The sequence below is a fragment of the Papio anubis genome, chromosome 12, assembly GCF_008728515.1.
Source record: "Papio anubis isolate 15944 chromosome 12, Panubis1.0, whole genome shotgun sequence".
Classification (NCBI taxonomy): domain Eukaryota; kingdom Metazoa; phylum Chordata; class Mammalia; order Primates; family Cercopithecidae; genus Papio; species Papio anubis.
The window spans coordinates 4,631,306-4,652,052 of NC_044987.1; the positions used below are offsets into that span (position 1 = coordinate 4,631,306).

Genomic DNA, 20,747 nt, shown 5'->3' on the forward strand with positions numbered 1-20,747 from the left:
CAAGGCTCCGCGCCACTGCTTACTACCTGGGCCAGCCAAGGCAAGCCACTCAGCAGTAGGCTAGCACGCAGACAGTGGGACCAGGGGATCTCTGGTCTTTTTCAACTCTGAAATTCTACAGCTAGGCCAGTCTCCAGCAAGAGATAAAACCAAATAACTGGCCAGGTACAGTAGCTCATGCTTGTAATCCCAGCACTTTGGGAGGCTGAGGCAGGTGGATCACTTGAAGTCAGGAGTTTGAGACCACCCCGGTCAATATGGGGAAATCCTATCTCTACTAAAAATACAAAAACTAGCTGGGCATGGTGGCATGCACCTGTAGTCTCAGCTAGGCAGAAGGCTGAGGCACAAGAATCACTTGAACCCGGGAGACAGAGGCTGCAGTGCGCTGAGATCACACCAGTGCACTCCAGCCTGGGCAACAGAGCGAGACTCTGTCTCCAAAAAACCAAAACAAAAAACAAACAAAAAACCACAAATAACTAAGACCAGAATCTGCACTAATTTCCCAGGGCTCACTAAGGTCCTTACTGTATTTATATTTAAGGATCAAGGGACTCTGGACATTGCCGCTATTCACTAAGGAATGAGTGGCAAGAGAAGTTCAGTAACCAGCAGAAGACAGAACAGAAACAGTCGGCTTCAGCACTTTGTAAATTTCCTGTTGCTCCCTCCCCCCATTTAAAAAAACACATACCTGGAAAAAGGAACACTAAGGAAATAATCTGAGAAAAGAGTTTTCACCCTCTGTAGCATAAAATGTTCACACAACTTTCTGACATTCATAGCCAAAGCCCAAACTAATGTTGAAATTTGGCAACAGTCCCTTGTGGCAGGGGCTGATTTCCAAACACATGAGCAAGGAATCCAGTGAGTAACTGAACTGATGACAGCAGCATGTCCAGTACTCGAGGAGTAAAGATGCTTATTAATTCCACAGGTTCCCACCCCCACCCAGCCCACAGTGCAGAGCAGGCCCTCAGCAGCCCAGCTCCTCACCTCCACGATCCCGTGGCTTATGGTGCCATACTGCCTCTTCCTCAGCATCACCAGGCTGATGACGATGACTGTGGCAATGGCCACTGCGATGACCAGCAGGCCAATGAGGGCACTACTACTCAGACTGAAGTCCTCCCGCAGTGGGCCCACGGATTCCTACGTAACAAAGCAGATGTGGAACAAAGTCTCAGTGACCATCTGGAAGCCGAGAGGCAAGTAACTCACTGAGGGCCACGCTCCTGGAAGGGTGAGCCCCTAAAACCCAAAGTAGCACCAAGATCCTGCTTTGCAGGGAACCACCCGTATGTGGAGAACGCCCACTCTTCCCAATCTCCATGGAGATTTTAATTTTAGCTTTCTTATCCAAAAGTATGGGAAGCTGGGGATGAGGGACCCTTATTAGCTCAGGCATCTCTCCTGCTTTCTACTTGAACTGAGAAGGTCCAGAGGAGAAACACCTAAGACTGACAGGAAACCTTAGGTTTTGGAGCTAAGCACGTACCCGCTCTTCCTCAAGGCCTCCAACTCTCTCGGCATTGAAAATCATTTCCTTAACATCCAGAGTCTCGTCAATGACCTGAAACAGTCATGAGAATGTCGGCAGTGAGCAACTGGGTGAACGGGGAGTTTGGTATTTGCTACCTCCTTCCTCTGCTACCTGCTGCTTGATGGAAGGAAGCAGGTACCTGTGGGACCCCCATTAACCAACCAGTTCTGTCACAGCCTTCCAAATCCACTCCCCAAACCCCTAATGAAGGGGCAGGTATGGAGGGAAGACTATATTATGGCAGCTGGTCCTATATGCGTTTTCCTTCAAGTAACCGTATGGAGATGTATTTCAGAACAGATTGCCAAAAAGCCACAATTAGGCTGGGCGCGGTGGCTCACGCCTGTAACCCCAGCACTTTGGGAGGCTGAGGCGGGCGGATCACGAGGTCAGGAGATCGAGACCATCCTGGCTAACATGGTGAAACCCTGTCTCTACTAAAAATACAAAAAATTAGCCGGGCGTGGTGGCGGGTGCCTGTAGTCCCAGCTACTTGGGAGGCTGAGGCAGGAGAATGGCGTGGACCCGGAAGGCGGAGCTGCAGTGAGCCGAGATCACGCCACTGCACTCCAGCCTAGGTGACAGAGCAAGACTCCCATCTCAAAAAAAAAAAAAAAAAAAGCCACATTTAACTATCAAACTCAGTTGAGGATAATCCAGAACTATAAATGATAGAAAATACTAGGTGAATAAAAGGGGGTATAAACCTAAGGCAGTGTAAGAACAAAACCCAACACTAATCCAAGTATTAACTCAACTCACTTGAAAATGGCCTCTAACAGGTTATTCTTATCTTTAGTTGTAAATATATTTTCCTACTCTATACAAGAGATGAGCTACTGCTGAAAAGGGCTCTTTAATCCTTTTCATACCCAGATGCTAAACACCACAGCCAGTCTGTGGGAGTCGCTGGAGCCCTCCAACCTTCTACTGTGTGGAAAATGAACACAGACGTGCACCTGGAAGCATCTGACATCAGGTCACTCACTCTAATGAGTCTCAAAAGTAAAGCATGTTGGGCAGAAGAAAGAACAGGCTCACCATGTTTTCATCCACTTTATTCTTACTGTTAATCACTTTCTCTTCAGCACCGATCAGTCCCCCATCCTGCTCTCCCACTCCAGATCCTGTGTGGAGAGAGATCACGGCTGAGTTCCCAAGGACGGCCCATCTCACACCCATTGCACAGAAGCAGCAAACTCCCTCCTGAGGGCCAGTGAGCCCCTCCCATGCACCTCCCCCCACAACTCATCTGCCACCGCGTTCACATGTCTGAGGGTGCCCTGTGCTCTCTAAAGATGAATGAGACAGGCATTTGCAGAGACTGATGGGTTTAATGGAGGAGGACGGAGTGCTTACTTGTCTCCAACTTGGGAAAATGAAATGCAAGCCTTCAGAGAAAATGTTTATTGTAAGATACATAGAAGTGGAGCCCAGAGGCATCCTAGCATGGGAAACACACAACACCATTATAGGAGAAATTACTGAGTACCTACTACCCACATCCGGCTGCCACAGCACCCATCCTCACAATAACCTGCACGTTTGCCTTGGACATAGTAGGTGAACCCACAGGGAATTCATTCTGCCTCAAATACCCTCCCCAACCTAAACTCTTATTTTTCCTTAGAGTTTCAGTTGGTCCTGGGGAGGTTCCCAGGTGATGGCATTTATAATCACAGTTTGTCATTATGGATTTCTTCTTGCATCTCCCATCAGCTGAATCCCTCTCAGGGCCGGGAACCTCGATGCTCATATCCTAAGTGGCTATTAGAAGATAAACAGGAAGGAAGCATTCCATCTATAGGGCGAATTCTAGTATCAGCATGGAAGGCCCCTTTCTCTAAATGGAGCTGCAAGAATAGCAACTCTCTTCTTGCCAAGGTCAGACACTGCCTGAGCAACATCACTCATGTGTGGCGCTCCAAAGGACAGTATCCAAATACGCAGCACGACGATGCAGCAGACCCAGGGAGGGAACGTGAGAGGCAGTCCTCTATTTTTAGTTCCAAAGCATGTGATTTCTAGCTATCGTAAGAATAAAATACAGTTCAACATAAATGTCTGTGATATGAGCCTTTTATAACTAGATCAACCTGACAGCATACCTGGCATTCTAAGGTAACTACCTGCAAGTGAGATTTCAACATGAGGACACGCAAAGCACTGCTGTCCCTGGGCTCGTCAAAGGCAGGTAATGGCCCAAGGCACAGCCACAGCAGAGCTTCTGCCTCACAACTAGACTCGTTCTTAACACATAGCAATTTGTAACAGCTTCCCCAGTTGCTGAACTTGGAGGCTAGCTAACGCAATGCAGTCAAAAACAATGCAATTTTTCTAAAGCTTCAACTTTAAAGACGTCCACGACTTGATTCTAGTTAAATCAGAGCCAGCTTTCGTCTCAAAATGCCCATGAAATAGCAATACTGCACTCCAACTATTTGAGAAAGAGGGATCTGGAAGGATATTGCCTCAGCAAGGATGCTCATGACCAAGCCCAATCAATTGTAATTCTGAGCTCCTTCCATGTTTCTCTCTCGCAGAATTTTAAAGGTCACATGGCAGGATTTTATTCAAAAAGCAATGTGGCACTAAGCCAACTAAAGGCCTACTGTCGCTGGACACAGTGGCTCATGCCTATAATCCCAGCATTTTGGGAGGCCAACGCGGGAGGATCACTTGAGTCCAGGAGTTGGAGACCAACCTGGGCAACATGGCAAAACCCCATCTCTACTAAAAATACAAAAATAAACAAACAAAACAACTAGCTGAGGGTGGTGGCATGCACCTGTCACCCCACCTACTTGGGAGGCTGAGGTAGGAAGACTGCTTGAGCCCCAGAGAAGGAGGTTGCAGTGAGCCAAGACTGCACCACTGCACTCCAGCCTGGGCGAGAGGAAGACCCCATCTCAAAAAAAAATTTTAAAAAAAACCTACCGCCAGTCCAGACTGTTATAATACATTTTTGGTGGTATAGCCCCCATGTTTCTTTAAAAAAACACATAAACAAGTGACTTCAAGATGCCAAAGTTAATGTTTAAATTGTCCCAACTCATAACAGTTAAGTATAAAGGCAAAAGCCTGTTAAACTTCTAGAAAACTCATCTTTCTCAACATCTCAGTTATGCTGTTAAAAGGAATTCGGCACAGTCATCCCCAAGAATAGGGATATCCAAGTAGAATAAAATAAAGCATCTATGCGTAAGTCATTTTCAGAAGATTCAAATCACACTTTTGTGTTCTGAGAACAACCTGTGGCATGAAGCAGAACACCAGCTTCTTAGCCAGGCAACTCCATTTGGCCCATCCATAAGAAGTCTGCCAAAGCCAAGGGCGGGCTCATACAACACATTATGAACAAGAAATGTTGAAATGATTCACAATGACTGGGCCGCCCACCCACCTGGGGGATCCCGTGACACCAACAGCTTAGGTAATAAAATCACGTGGGCTTGGAGGACAGAGAACTGGGTTCAAATCCTGGTTCCTCCACTTCTTAGAGCAAGTCATGTCATCTCAGAAACTTCAATTATGTAATATAGAAAGTAGAGCTAAAAACACTACCCATCCTACAGGGACGTTCAGTGGACTCAGATCAAGTATGCAAAGCATTCCCCATAGTGCTTTATGGAGCGTGAACGGTTTTTGAAAACTGGAGACTCAGTACAGTGAGCTGGGCTGTCTCCACGTGTTTGATCCATCAGCCTCTGATGTTCTGAGGAAGGCTACAACTCAGGGGACATGAGACAGCTGGCACAGACAAAAGGCAAGGAGAGCCAAAAAGAAAAGACGTAAATGGGAATTGCAGAGAAAAAGAGGGAAAAGAGAAAGACTCTCCACCTTACTGTAAATAAGGCATATGTACACAGATACAGCGGTTCACAATCAACCTAAGTGGGAAATACTTCTAAAAATCTACCCAGATTAAAAGGGTCATGAAATCTATTTTGGCTGCTGTGCATTCTCTGACATCCCAGAGGGAAAGCTTGGCATGACCACGCGGTAACCAACGCCACGGAAACTGGCCTCAGAGTGCTGGAGTCAGGTCAGCTTGTTAGCAACATGGAGGCGGCGCTGCTCTGACTCCACTCACAGCCGCGCCGGAAGAAATGAGGTGGGGAAAGCCAGGTGATGGCATGAAACAGAACATGAAGCTTCAGACACACTGGGGAGTGGAGAGGAATGAAGGTCTTAAAGGGAACATCTTGGACAAACCAACCTTTTTTCATTGGGTGGTACAACTCCGGCTGAGTGTCTAGCAGAAAGGAAAACAATAAAAAACAAAATAAAACAGCACAAAAGGAGATTAAGAAAGAAAATGGCTTCTTTTAAAATTTCTATCTTAGAATTTCTCTATAAAGTGAACAAAAAGTATTCCTCCTTAAAAACACTATGCCTGAACTACCCCATAAACAAACCAGCAGTAGAAGCCACAGCAAATCACTGGAGAGTATCCTTGATAAGAGAGAAAAAAGTAGGTCTGTCTTGGGCCTTTTTAGGGAAACTTTGGGAGATGCCTGCACTATTTAGCTTAGCCCACATAAATATTTTTCTTAGAAAAAAGCAAAAATTGAAGTCAGTGTTGGTTGTGGTTTGCTGACAGGGAGGTAAGGTTCTAGCTCAGGTATATCCAAGCTGCCCCCACCCCCAATAAGCACATAAGAAGTTTTCTAAGCATGGCCACCCAACAAACCCACGGAGATCTGGGAATGGCACGGTGCTCTTCATCTATCTGCCACTTCCTCAGATCCCGTTTTATTTCTGAAGAGTCAACTGCTCTGCGATAACCAGAAGGCATTTCTGTTAAGGTCTGAAGGCTAACATGGATGTACCTCCATCCCCCCACTCCCAATTTGATGCCTTCCTGAGGCCTCTGTTCCATGCTATATCCCGTCAGGTCTGTGACTGCAGGACCAGACTGGCTTGGGTTCAACTCCTGACTCTCCCCTTACAAGCTACATGACCTTGGGCAAGTTACTTAACCTCTTTACACCTCAGAATCCCCACCTGGGGACACTCGACTACCCACCTGCGAGGGTTACTGTGAGGATGGAGAGCATCCGCTGAGATGCTTAGCTAACCCAGGCATATAACAAGGACTATGGCATAGCTGTGGGCCATTCTTAACATTACCCTATCAGCAGCAACAGCAACAAACAGAACTGACGAGAGGGACTACTCTCAGGGCACTGGGCTCGGCAACTTGTTTATTTCTGAAGCAGGCTCACAGCTTTTAGAGATCCTCTTAGACACTGAGAACCAGCAGGGGAATAGAGGGAAGAATGTCTGCCTAGGAGCCAGAGGAACACCTTCTTACCCCACCTCATGTCAGAGATATGACCCTGCACCAGCCCTGTCACCTCCTCAGCCTCTCCGGCACCTACCTCCCAAGACAGCTGCGCAAAGGTAACAGCCTAACAGGAAGGTGCTGTTTCAACTGCCAAGTGCCTCCCACATGTAAGAAGTGCACAAGTTGGAAGAAGTGGGGGTTTGAAGCCACCCATCTTGAAATAGGAGAATTGGTCTTAACTTCATGGTGACATTGACACCAATGATTTGAAAGCATCTAGCAGGGTCCTTGCACACAGTAGGTGTTCAATGAATCCGGTCTCCCTTCTCCTGACTCTCACAGGAACACCATCTCCCAACTCAATTTGGTTTTCAAAACATTGACTTTAATTCTCTCATTTTGTCCTCCCCCTGCTGCCCAGAAGTGGCACCGTCGCCCATACACACCTTCATTCTCAGGTAAGGCTGGGAAGGGGTGGAAGGGGTGGAACGGCGGGATCTCCTCACTCTCCTCAGAGCTCACCCGGACGTCCACAGGGGTCTCTGAGATGGAGGCAGTGAACTGGTCCACATCTGCACGCTGCTCTTGAAGGAGCTCATCTGATGAAGACAGGGCAGGGGACAGAGAGCAGGCTTCAGAAGGGCCTGGTGTCCAGGCACAGGATGCTCTAGAGCTCCAGGACCCACTGTGGCTCCCAGCTCCTGCCTGAAACACCTTCCCTGATGCTGTGGCACCACAGAGCCCCAGCACCAGGGACCCCAGGGCGTCGTCCCACGCACCCCTGCCTCTACCTCCACACTCCAGTTAAGTGGTATCCACAACACCACAGATTTTGGGGGTTTTAAAAACGGTACATATTTAAGGTATACGATATAATGATTTGATATACATATACACCGTGAAATGATTTCCGTAGTCAAGCAAACACACGCATCACCTTCCAGAGTTACTTTTTTTAAAAATAAGAATACCCCAAATCTACTCTCGACAAATTTTTAGTATATAGTACAGTATTATATATATAACTACAGTCCTCACGCTGTCCATCCCATCTCTAGACGTATCCACCCCACGTAACTACAACTACCGCTTCACACCCTCTGACCTACTTCTCCCTGATGCCAGTTTTAAATACTGACCACATACCATGACTCCCAGGCCTGAAGCCTGGACCTACTGCTTGACCTCTGCCTCACCTAAATCCTACTTAGATCTCCACATAACACCCAACAGAAATTTCTATCTTAACATGTATCAAGAGAGCTCCGGATTTCCTTCTCCACCTCAGTTGGCCATGGTACCACCATCCCCGAGCTGCCCACAGTGGAACCCTAAGTGCAATTCTTGATGCTGCTCCCCCAACCGCACACGCAGCCCTGGGCGCAGCCCCACACACTGCCCCCAGAACACATCCTAGAGACCGTCCCCAGCTGTCCCTGGGGCGCTCCTTCTCCTACCCCATCACCCCTTCAGTGCATACTCCCAACAGTGCTCTCCTGGATTTCTAAAATCGCTTCCTGGCTGGTTTCTAATTTTAATCGACTATACACAAAGCAGCCAAGTGAGCTTTTAAAAATTCATAATCCAGATCTAGTCTCTCCCTAGCTGAAAATCCTCTAACGGCTTCCCATTATCCAAAAATAAAAACCAAACTCCCTGATTTTGCTGAAATTTCTTCCCGATCTGGTCCCTGCATACTTTGGCCGCATCCCCTTTGCTATGTGGTAGCCACACTGATCTACTTAAATGTGATGCCTGACTTCCACCTGGGGCCTTTGTAGCTGCCGCTCACTCTGCTACCAACGTGCCCTCCCACTGTGATCTTACCATTCGGATCTCAGGCCACCGTCCCCAGAGCCAGCAGCCCCGACTGGCCGCTCTCTACCACTGTGCCCGAGTTTTAACTCTGCACAGCACTTATCACCACCTGACATTTATTTTCTTGTTTTACTGTCTGTTTTTCTCCTATCGTCACATGAACTCCGGCAGGTACTATCTGCTTGTGGACCATTTTACTCTGTGACACACAGCAGACACAATAAAACTTGTTGAATAAATGAAGAAGATAAAGACTGGGAGAGGAAGAGGAGGTGAGAATTATATAAAATCAGGTGCCTGGAATAATCAGAATTAAGGAGGAAAATGGTAACAGGAAATCTCCTAGTCTCTTGCAATTTCATACCCCAGATATTCTTCCGCTAACGGAGTGAAGGTCAGTGAAACCCAAGGCTCCGTGGCTCACAGCCAATGCATCTGTCCTTGGTTCCTCCTTCACCTTGCCATGTAAGCTCCAGTGGATTCTAGGCTTCTGAAGCCAGGGTGTGCTAATGCCCCACTTCACACGCCTTGCTTGCTCATATCTCTCTACTCTTGCCTAGCTTTCACTCCTGAGCCTCTGCAAGAAGTCCCAGATGACCTTGACACAAACAGCTGGTACCCACCAATTTCCTCTTGAATTTCTTGGGCTACATAAGGTACTTTGTAGAGCAGAGAGAGGCTTTGGTTCCTTCTTTCTTCAATCACGTGGAGATGTGTCATCACCTGGAAGCAGAGTTACGGTGGAGAGGTGTTGTGATTGAAAACAACTAGGCCAGGAAGGAATTTGCAGCTGGAACATCGACACAACTTCTGGAAAAACCACTTTACAAAGTATATTCTCTACAGAGTCTAGAGCAAAGCAACTGGTCAGGGGAAATGTATTACTCCTCACGCCATATTTACTGACTGCTAAAGTATAAGAACATGTTCGGCCTGGGCGTGGTGGCTCACACCTGTAATTCTAGCACTTTGGGAGGGTGAGACAGGAGGATCACTTGAGCCAAGGAGTTTGAGACCAGCCTGGCCAACATGATGAAACCCTGCCTCTACCAAAAAATACAAAAATTAGCCAGGCATAGTACTGTGTGCCTGTAGTCACAGCTACTTGGGAGGCTAAGGCTGGAGGATCACTGGAGCCCAGGAGGTTTAGGCTACAGTGAGCTATGACTGTGCTACTGCACTCCAACCTAGGCAACAGAGCAAGATCCTGTCTCAAAAAAAAAAAAAAAAAGTGTTCAAACTGTATAATTCCCCCAGCTGATGTGAGAATTTATCTAAAGAGAATGCTCCAAGTTAAGAGACAATTTATTAAAAAATGGCCACTAGCTACTGGATTTTCATTCGAGGCACTTAATACTAATCATATTGAGTTTAAAAAAAAAAAAAAAAAAAAAAAGAGCCCTGACTTGTACAATGCTGAACGTTCAGTAAGGTTTTGCTGAGTGAAAGAAAAGAGTCAGTCGATTTCTACCACTGGTCAGATTAGATGGGATTAAAAAAGACTGAAATTACTGGCTGAAAAGTAGACTTGGCGACACAGAGAACCATTATGGATTTTGCTTAGTGAAGCAATTGCTTAAATGATTATTGTGGTAAATAAAGAATTAGTTTATTCCCATTTAACTAAATTGTTACTTTTTAAAAAACTCATGCTGAGGAATAAATAAACCTGATTTTAAGGGGGTGATACAGGAAGACTCATCCACCACAGCTCACTGCCTTTTCCGAATGCAAAAGTTCTAAGGTTATTCATTTAAAAAAAAAAAAAAAAGCCATTAGAAGTGGTCACTATTTTTACAGCTTTTCAGGATGGAAGTGAAAGGTGACTCAGGCTAGCATCCACCCCAATGACACGGCGAGGTGTGTTGCTGTAGCTCCCATAAGCTTAAAAAGCAAAGTCATCCCTGCCTGGTTAGACCTGCAATTACCAAGCTTTTCCTAAAGAGGGCACTGGAAACCAATGGATTAATCACATGGGCTTGAAGCCATTAACATGAAGGGTCAACATGAGAAAAAAAGCTAAGTGGAAAGATGCTTTTATTGTAGACTGACATCTCTCTGACCTTTTAAAGCAAGGATGAAAGCAATTTAATTTTGCATGTGCCATTCTGTCAATCAAGGAAAGCACAAGAGTGCCTTGAAGAAAAAATGCAAATGGAGCCAAAATGCAACACCCACAGGTTCAGCAAGCGTTGTCCTGCTACACCTCCCCAGAGGAACAGGGAGCCGTGTGAGAGCGGATGGTTCATACACTCACAGAGGACAAGAACCACAGGGTGGGAGACTGGAAATCAGTGTCTCTACAGCAAACCACTGGCTATAGTATAGGGGTAAAAGCACCATCTCACTCACATCCAGACAAGTAGATATGGCACAAGTTACAACAGGCTGAACATCTGCAAATTTTTCTAATGTTTAGATAACAGAATAGGGAACAAGGCACAAGGTAAGCTTTGCCAGAATTACAGCTAAGAGCAGACAGTAAGTAGCAGACAGGAGAGCTGGGTTTTCTCCCCAAAGGTGTTTTAAGATGGGAGGGCTCTACTTCCCACATTACTTGGTGTGGAAGCTTGATCTCACTTGCAAGAATTCTCTATTTACTACACTGATCAAAATCTCTCCTTCCCTTCTACTCTCTCACAAAACTGGCTAAAATACACACAATAATTTAATTTTAAAACAGGAAGTTTGGAAAGTGATTAAGTCTTTTCAAAAATCAAGTAGACCCCAAAAGTCTAAGCCCTGTCAAGATGCATGCATTTTCCATCCAGGCCTCTTAGACTTTCTCTTCTTCTGCTGCATCCAGCGTGAAGCAAAGCCTTGAGCTCCAGGCCCACACCAGATGCCTCTTAGGGTCTCCAGCCCAGCCCCTTTCCACTTTCTTCCCACTCTTTAAAAGCCTGAGCTCTTTTATTCCCCAAAACAACCAGCTTCTGAAGTGAACTCTATATATCTAAGAACACCTGCTCTGGGCTTGGGGGGAGTGGCTCACGCCTGGAATCCTAGAACTTTGGGAGGCTGAGGTGGGCGGATTACCTGAGGTGCCAGGAGTTCAAGACCAGCCTGGTCAATATGGTGAAACCCCGTCTCTACTGAAACCACAAAAATTAACCAGGCGTTATGGCGGGCGCCTGTAATCCCAGCTACTCGGGAGGCTGAAGCAAGAGAATTGTTTGAACCCGGGAGGCAGAGGTTGCAGTGAGCTGAGATGGCGCCACTGCAGTCCAGCCTGAGTGATAGAGTGGGATTCCATCTCAAAAAACAAACAAACAAACCCACAATACACCTGCTCTTCACTCTCTCTACACTAGCGTGTGAGCTGCTCAAGGGCACTCAGGGGAGTCAGCCCGGCAGCACTGAATGCTAGTGTGGCATCTGGCACTCAGACAGACCCCAGCTCCACAAACGGAGCAGCTCAGCTCCAACACCCCAAAGGCCTCTAGGCACGTTATCTTTTCATCTTCACACACACAGCAACTGTGGGGATGGAGGGTTTCTGGACTGACAGGCCAGCACCCGTGCAGTGAGTGAGCCCACGTACCCTGGCACTCACAATCGGCACAGCACTGTATTTACAATATGAGAGGAAATGAAATAAGATCAGCGTTGTTACCATAAGGCCCTCTAGGAAAACTAACGGGATGGGCTACGAGACTTCCTGTTTACACGGAAGCTAGCAGTCTGGTAGGCAAGTTCATTTTTATGAACACAAGAAAGTAAAACTCAAGTTAACATATGAACAACACCAATATGAGAAATAGGAACCAGAAACAAACCTCTATAGATGAAAGTAAAGCTGGACAAAACCTAGGAATGTAAAAGTGTCTGTCTAAACAAAAACTATACTGCACAAAACAAGAGACCAATTTTTAAGATCTGCTTGATAAATGTACCTAGAAAAGGATCTTGAATACTGGTTCTGGCAATATTTAAATCAGAAATAAATGATATAAAAAAATCAGAAATTGTTTAAGTACAAAGTAGTTAATATAAAAAAGTATAAAAAAAGATGTTTTAAAAATAGTACCCTTGCAAAAACCAGCTCATGTACCCAATGTCTTCGGAAATCAAAAATCATTTTCTAAGGACTAATAACAAGTACAACTAGCAGTCCTGTTCAACCAGTAGTGCTGTTCAACCATTAGTCAAGGCATTATGTTCCCCACTGGAAATGCCCTCACAGCAACAATTTCTACTACATCTACTGTACCTGGGATTTCATCTGGGCCGCCTTTTCTGGGTCAACAGCCAACACATGCTGATAATGACGGATGGTATGCAGGCGATCTTTGTTTTCAGCACGGACATAACGCCGTAAGGCCTGGAGAATGCGATGAGGCTGCAAGAGAGAACAGTTGTTTTAATATCCAGAGACTAGAGAAATGAAAATAGGCAGGAAAACAAAAGCTTAAAAAGTTCACTTAAGAATGTAAAGCTCAGCTAGGCACAAGAATGAAAGCTGTAACTCTGAAAGCTTTTTTAGCTTACCAAGTAACTAAAAAACTGTCTAGGTAAAATAGCAAAACTAAGTTCTGAAGTTATATCGGCTCCTTAACATACAGTATTTTCCAGAATCTCCAGCTCACTATTCTCTTCAGATCTGTCCTTTTTCCTGGCTCAGCCTCTGACGTCTGAATTACAAGCTAGGTAGTCTCCTGTGTCTCCCAAAGAGAGAAGACTTTAACTGGCTTACTTAAGGATACAAATATCCTAATTCTTTCCATCCCCCAAAGCAAGGCAGGTTAGTGTTAAGGGACAAAATCATTTGAGACCACTCACACAAGAGTTTCAGAAGAAATTACTTTACCCCTTTCTTCATAATCTTATTTACAATGTAACTTCTTCAAAAGTCTTCATGAAAAGCATGTTTCCATTCTTTGAAAGGAAGTTCAATAACTGGATAATTACCAATCAATTTCCCGAGGTTATACTTTTCTAGTGTAAAACACTTTCACATCACAGGTGGTATACACAGGCATAAAGCGATGTCATGCTTAGCTTATATACGCAGATATTAGAATGTAATACCTTTTCCTCCCTAATCGTCTTTTCTTAGCTTCAGCTTTGCCAGAACTTGTCATACAAATGTCACTTTTACTGACCTGAGTGTCATACACTGGTCCCCTACATACACCACCTCAGGACAGGCAGCAATAGGCGCAGGACTCATCAATGATTTGGCTCTGTCTGTGACTCACCCGTGGTGGGTCAGACTGCAAGGCAGCCAGGTAGTTCTCCAGAGCCATCCGACGGCGGTCGTTCAGCATAGCCTCCACTCGGGCCAGGTGGGTCTCCACCAGCTGCTGCTTCTCACTGGCTGCTTCCTTCTCTAAAGCTTTAACCATGGCTTGGAAGTGCTAAACCAAGAGAGCAGGAACCACATATGATTTGTGGCACCCAGAGGAAGCATAGGCAAGCAACCTTAGACCCCAGTGCTTCTCCTGTCAGTGCCCATGCAAGACAGTAACAGGTTCGGAGAGTGGAGCAAGGGTAGGATCCACAGTCTACTTCATTCTACCTTCATTCTACTTCTATCAGGAGAATTACTTCCTTCTTTAAAGACAGCAAGTTAAATCTCAGTGTCAGAGGGCTTCTTTAATATATTTACAACTGAAAGTGCTAGTGCCTGCAAGCCCAAGGCCTCAATATGCACTATAAAAAAAGGAACACTGTCCTTCCCACATTGCAGCAAGGCACCAACTTCCAAACCCTGAGACCACTGACCAATGGGAGTTACGTGGTAAGTTCTGTTGAAGCATTCCTGTCATTAGGTTGGTGCAAAAGTAATTGTGGTTTTTGCCATTACTGTCAATAAAATCATGAAGCGCACGTTATCTGTGAGGTATCCGGCCAGGTTTACAGGTAGTTTAAGCCTGCTGAACTAAATTTCCCTGAACAAAATGCATTGGCTTCTGTAGGAATTAAAATTGTTAGATATTCTAAGTGATCAATAAAAAAGGTTGTTAAAATTACTTTTAATACTTTATTAAAGTGTTGACATTTGGAGGAAAGATATTTCAGCTAAACATAAAATGATTTAAAATTTACACAATCAGTTTTGTAAAAACCAAATCAGTCCTGGAAATTGCTATCCCTATTCCTAGCAACACTCTTCTACTGAAGAGGAATGCAGTTTGCTGCTATGATTTTAGTTATAGTCGACAAAGTTAGAGATGAATTGTATCAGAGATCTTTATTTTCTATCCTTTGACTTTCAATTAGTCTTAAAAAAATTCAGTACTGCTGAAAAACAAGTCACAGTCTAAGGTTGAAATTGGCAGAGGACTTTTGCCAGGAAAGCAGAACTAACAAGAGGCAGCTGAGCTAAGGTTACCTTCTGGCATGAATTAGGTGTGCTCTGGTGCGGGTTTGGTTTTCTTCTACCACAGGTGAGCAATACGTGAGGTGAAAAAGAAAAATAGGCCAGCTGCAACTTCCTTGTAAGCCCTCACCTAAAAGGAGGCGGTGTCCAATTCTAACTTCGTTGGGAATGGGGCTCTGACCGTATTTTCCAATGGTGAGGCTGAAAGCTACGTCCCTGGAGAAAGCATCTTACCTGAATCAGAGTCTGCCTCTCTGCTTTGGGGAGGTTCTTCGCTTGAAGCTCTGCCTCTTCCCATTCCTTCTTTACCTAGAACAAAGGTCAGAAACACTGTCAGCAGTGATTAGTACCCTGAAACAACGCCTCCATTTTCTAAAAATATCGTCAGATGCTAAATCTAATAGGAAACTACAAAAGGAAACCAATCACACGATCCCTTATGAGCTTAGCATTGTTACTGCCTCAGAAGGTTCTAGGCCTCAACTATCCCCAGATGGAGCCTCAATTCCATGACCTCTTTGTTACATAACCTTGGGTAAGTTATTTAAAAGTCTCTGTGTCTTAGTCTCCTCACCAAAAAAATTGAGGTTAATACCTACTTTTCAGAGCTGATGTGGATAAAACAATGAGCATTTTTCAAACTGTAAGCCCAACATGGGACTGTGTGGGATTGGGGTGGAGCTTAGGCCTAGCAAGACATTCCCTTTTCAATTCTCTTCCAATCCTGAGTAAATCCAAAAGAAAAGATGCACTTGGGTGTTCCTGCTGCTCTCTTATAACCCTTTTAAAGGAAAAGAAACATCCCTGAGACACAGAACCTTCCACGACAGCAGTATCTAGCTAGCATGTATTTGGACATGTTTGCTTTCATCTAATACATTTGTATGGTTGGTCACTTTCTTCTCACGGCAAATAGTACTCGCTTTTTATTGATAACAGCGATACAAAGTTTCCTTCTTTAAAATAAAATAAATTTTAAAGCAAGTTAATAGCCCAAAAAAAGGGGCAGATAACGGTATAGGAAGTACTCAGCAGAGTGTCTGGGACATGCTGAGTGCTCAGGGGGTAATTATACTATGATCCAGATGCAGGTGGGGAAGAAGTTCACCCAGAAGGCAGCTCCACTGGTAACTCTCTCCTGCCTCACCAGTCCTTACACATCAGCACGACAATCTAGGAGAAGCTATTACTCTTCTTCATCTATGAGAACCATGCTACCCAGAGCCAAGTGCCATGAAGATGAAGGAACTGTCGAGGTTTACCCTGTCCATTCGGTTGCGGTGCCGAATCTCCAGCTGCTCCTTAGCCTTCTGGAAGCGAGCATGCTCATTGTCATCTGCGGAGGTCTCGAAATACACATCAACATCATTGGTTGGCAGAGGAGTTGGAGGAACTGAAACAAAATTACAGAGGGAGTTCTCTTTGGGATCAGGTGCACTGTGCTCTAGGAAGAAAACCCAGCTCAGGACCTGCAGAACGGACTCAAATTGTTTTGTGGCATTCTCTAAGTGCAGGGCGCTGCTATCTGCCAAGACTTCACTTGGTTAGATTACAGTGGGCAATCTTCCTTACACAACATCCATCAACCATGTCAGACCATGCTAATACAGCAATTTATTGGCAGCTACAGCACCAATGAGGCATCTACTTAAGACCTCAGGGCCGAAAAAGAGGTGGTTTCTTCTATACCTTCCCTTCAGTGCTCGAACCCTGGAAACCTAAACAATAGCTACTTTATTCATCATAACTGAGCATCTGAACAGAGACAAGCGCAGAAATCAGACCCTGTAGAGGCACTTTTATGCAATTCCCTATTTTTGAAGAAATTTATTACTCAGGAACCTCCACTCTTCTGGCTATCTTTGAGTCTTAATTTACAATGGAAAACAGGCTCAACTGAATGTTCTTTGCATACACGCTGGGTAGAGAAAGTCCCAATCACGCCAGCTGTAGTTTTGAGTTTTCAGTATCACTGAAGGACTCTCAGCGCCACCAAAGTGACAGAACCAACAAAGGTAAAACTAAGTTGCTCTATTTGACAAGGACACCTTTCACCGATATGAAGATAGGGCTTTTTGATCCATGACGCTGACCAATAGGGCTTCCCAAGCGTTCCCCAGAGCACAGGTCTATTGGAGCACCCCCGCCTGCTGGATGGGCATAATCTCTTATAGGGCCCAAGCAAGTGAGTGTCTGCACGACGGAATTTAGCCTGATAAGGGAAACGACTAAGATGGCAAGTTTACTCAGTCAGCCTCTCAAGACATACCTAAGGTAACCCTTACTAGCCTAATTCATACAAGATTTCCCAAGCTGGTGTGGACTTGCTTGGTAGATTATGACACAATTTCAGAGCTAAGTGGAGAGTGAATGCCAAGATTCAACCGATTTTTAATTCAGAAGCAAATTCACCTAATTTCTAGAATTGCATCATTTTAATACATTAAAACAACTGTATAATTGATGAATAGAGCTACAAATTAGCCAGCCAGTTCAACTTTTTCTGTCGGAAGCATCTTTTGTTTAACAGAACTAAACATGACAACTAAAGTCATGAAGAATATGAGCCCTATGTAAGTTTTAAAAGGATGTCAATATCCCACTTTCAGATTAACTAAATGAGAATCTATAACTTAGTAAACGCCATTCCCCAAGGCACTCGGAGGCTCAGTGAAGGAGAATTTCAAGCGCTGCAGCCCATCGTGCGGATCAGCGACACATGCCTGTGCTGTAAAGGCCTGAGCGCTGGAGACGGAGCCTTTGGTTCATATAGCTGGACTGGATAAAGATAACGGCAAACACAGGCTGCTTCCACCCTCCCTGGGACCAGAGTGGAGAGGACAGTGGGCTGAAAGGCTTTTTTCTGAAGACACCCTGGGTCCCTGTGGAATCACACACGTGATCACGAAGCCGGCACATCCGCCAGCCTCAGTCCCTTCAAAGAAGAACAAAAACGTTCCCACTGGAAGGAAACCTGATGCTTCTCAACCTGCAAAGCCCTCCAGGCAGAGGCCCCACAGAGCATGAACACTGCTTCTCCGAGGCAAATCTTACCCAAGCCACAGCAAACAGTTTTACAGACCTGCCACTCCATCATGTCTCACAGCACTTCCTAGCTGACCCTTCAGGTAGAGATCACCACCTCCACACTCACTGGGATTCCTCAGGCTTCAGCCCAAGTTTTACAAAGTAGTAAGTCTCACAATAATTTCTATTTCTGAATCTTTCCTGAAAACGCAAAGTTTATTCACCAAGGTTCCCTAAGGACTCTTTTTATTTCACCTTTCAACTGTTACAGAATAAATCAGCTTTCCTGGAGTTGGAAGGGAAGCACTCAAAGCATTGCCGTATTACATTAAGATGTGAAAGATCTTTTGGTAGAAGGAAGAGGGAACATGAAGAGATTTGAATGAAAATCCATCAGAGCTATAGCCAAATCCTTCATAGCAAATTATTATTCCAACAAATTCCAGAGTAGGAACCAAGAAAAACGGTCTGGCCTGAGGATCTTCCTAATGTGTAGGTTAGTGCTGCAAGGTGAGAGACTGAAGCGCTTAACGAGAAAAAGGAGTAGCCATGGAGAAAAGGGAAACTCTTGGTAGAAACTCTTCCTACCAACGTCCAGCATAAACCCAACTCAACTGAACCACTGACCTTCCCGTCACACCAAAGCACACACCAACTGAAATCCTCTCACTTCCTAAAGCTGTGTGACCCGGGTGCACAATATTGAAGCAACACAGTGAGTCACTACCACTTGGCTGCTAGCTCTCTTCTAGAGTGCATTATGCAAGATATTTCCATATTCTAGACTGCCCAAAGTACTTCATTGTCGCTCCTTTCAAGAGCAGGCATCTCGTGAGCTGGCATGCATCACAGGGGTCAGAGACAGGGCAGTTCAAAGACAGGAATGTTCAGTGCCTCTGAGCTAGAGCCAGCCCAAGGCACAGCTGCCTTCCCCCACCAACACTACAGTGGCCCGGGGCCTGCAGACTCCAAAGCCGGACGAGAAAGGACAAGCCCCTGGCCGTGCTGCCCGCTATACCAAGGCGGGTGCGCACCACCACCACTGAGCACCACCAGACACACGGTGAGCACAGGACATGAGAATTGAGCTTACCACTGCCGGAAGGAGAGCAAAGCCTAGACCTAGAAAGCACAAAGATGAGGGGAAGACGACTGACAGCAAACACCCGAGTGGGCAGGGACACCACACAGATGCAGCCACGAGGACGGCGGGGAGACGGACGCCGGACAGGACGGTGCTGCCGCACAGGACCCCCGCAAGGCGGGACTTACTCATCGCTTTACACACAGCCATACAATAATCCTCAGACTCAAAATTGTTCCTGTTGCCGCCGCAGCCGCCATATATAAAGCGCACACACTTTCCCTTGGAGAGGTCGAAGTACCAACGAGGCATCACGGCCCGGCAGGGCCCCGTCATCGCCTCCTGGGAGCAGACAGCTGTGTGAAAACGGTCAGAGTGTCAGCAGGATAGAGGCAGTGACGTCAAATGTTTCAAAATGCTACAGGCCAGCAAGCCGGGGAATGGGCTGGGGGAGGCCTGAGACAGGACAGAGCCCAGAGGCCCTGGCTGGCAGAATGCTCCAGCTCAGGCCAGCCTTGCTGAGGACAAGTTGCTTCCCCATGGAGTAGAGACATTTAGGAACTGGGGTATTTTTTTGGCACCCTCTGGAGTCTAGATCTAAGTTTAGATTGACGTAGAGCAATCCCTTTGTCTCACAGCTGTGAGAGCCTCGCATTTCTGATCTGTTCAGTGGAGTTATCTGCCTCGTTTGTCTATTCAGGAGACAATGTGAGTGGAAAGGCTGTTTTAAGTGGTGATACCGGAGTAAAGACTAAAGCATTTAGAACAGACAATTGTTCCCCGTTTTTTTTTTTTTGTTTTTTTTTTTTTTTTTGAGACAGAGCCTTGCTCTGTCACCCAGGCTGGAGTGCAGTGGCCGGATCTCAGCTCACTGCAAGCTCCACCTCCTGGGTTTACGCCATTCTCCTGCCTCAGCCTCCCGAGTAGCTGGGACTACAGATGCCAGCAACCTCACCCAGCTAGTTTTTTGTATTTTTTAGTAGAGACGGGGTTTCACCATGTTAGCCAGGATGGTCTCAATCTCCTGACCTTGTGATCCGCCCGTCTCAGCCTCCCAAAGTGCTGGGATTACAGGCTTGAGCCACCGCGCCCAGCCTTGTTTCCCATTTTTACGTTCTCTAAGGCAAATCATAAACTTCTCAACTGGTTAAGTAATTTCCCCCAACTTGGGTCCTAAATAATTCTTCAGCTCTTAATTGCTTTCAAATATACAATCAGCAGGAGGCTGCATGTTACTGGCTCTGGAACTACTGCAACCTTTTCTTGTTTTAATTGGCAAGATGAAAAAAAACTGCAGGCCCTAATTTGTTACCAGCAGGTCAATAAATTTCACCCTCCCAACTAAAACATCTGGACAAATAGGGCAGCCTACAGATTAGAACAAACGCAGGAAAAGAAAAACCAGGCAAGCCAGTTCTATTCTAGGAGGCCAGGACTTGAGTGGTATCAAAGAGGGGAGCTTCCCTTGGGGAGGGAGTATTTTAGGCTGAACGTGGAAGAATCCTGCTGAAGGGCGGACTATGCTGTCTGTCTTACTCTCTAGTCCTTGTTCTCTAATTCAATCCTACACCTCTCCCTGGATGTGCCTGCCTGCCCACTTTGTTAAGACGGCACCCTCACTGCACTGAAGAGCTGAACTCACCTTCAGTGCAGAGATACC

At 45.7% G+C, this 20,747-nt stretch overlaps 1 protein-coding gene across 4 annotated transcripts in view; it reads right to left on the minus strand.

Annotated features, from left to right (window-relative positions):
- APLP2 (amyloid beta precursor like protein 2) overlaps window positions 1-20,747 on the minus strand; it is a 72,534-nt gene that overhangs the window by 1,709 nt on the left and 50,078 nt on the right. The window contains exons 7-17 of one of the 4 annotated variants that reach the window (XM_003910967.3): window positions 19,276-19,443; window positions 16,239-16,369; window positions 15,211-15,285; window positions 13,853-14,011; window positions 12,865-12,993; window positions 9,278-9,377; window positions 7,283-7,435; window positions 5,766-5,801; window positions 2,588-2,673; window positions 1,502-1,576; window positions 1,000-1,155 (exon numbers count right to left, since the gene is read on the minus strand). In XM_003910967.3, the coding sequence (XP_003911016.1) occupies window positions 1,000-1,155; window positions 1,502-1,576; window positions 2,588-2,673; window positions 5,766-5,801; window positions 7,283-7,435; window positions 9,278-9,377; window positions 12,865-12,993; window positions 13,853-14,011; window positions 15,211-15,285; window positions 16,239-16,369; window positions 19,276-19,443 (1,268 nt within the window). The remainder of the gene's footprint in view (window positions 1-999; window positions 1,156-1,501; window positions 1,577-2,587; window positions 2,674-5,765; window positions 5,802-7,282; window positions 7,436-9,277; window positions 9,378-12,864; window positions 12,994-13,852; window positions 14,012-15,210; window positions 15,286-16,238; window positions 16,370-19,275; window positions 19,444-20,747) is intronic. The other 3 variants (XM_003910965.4, XM_009187669.3, XM_003910966.4) reach the window with 3 other exon arrangements.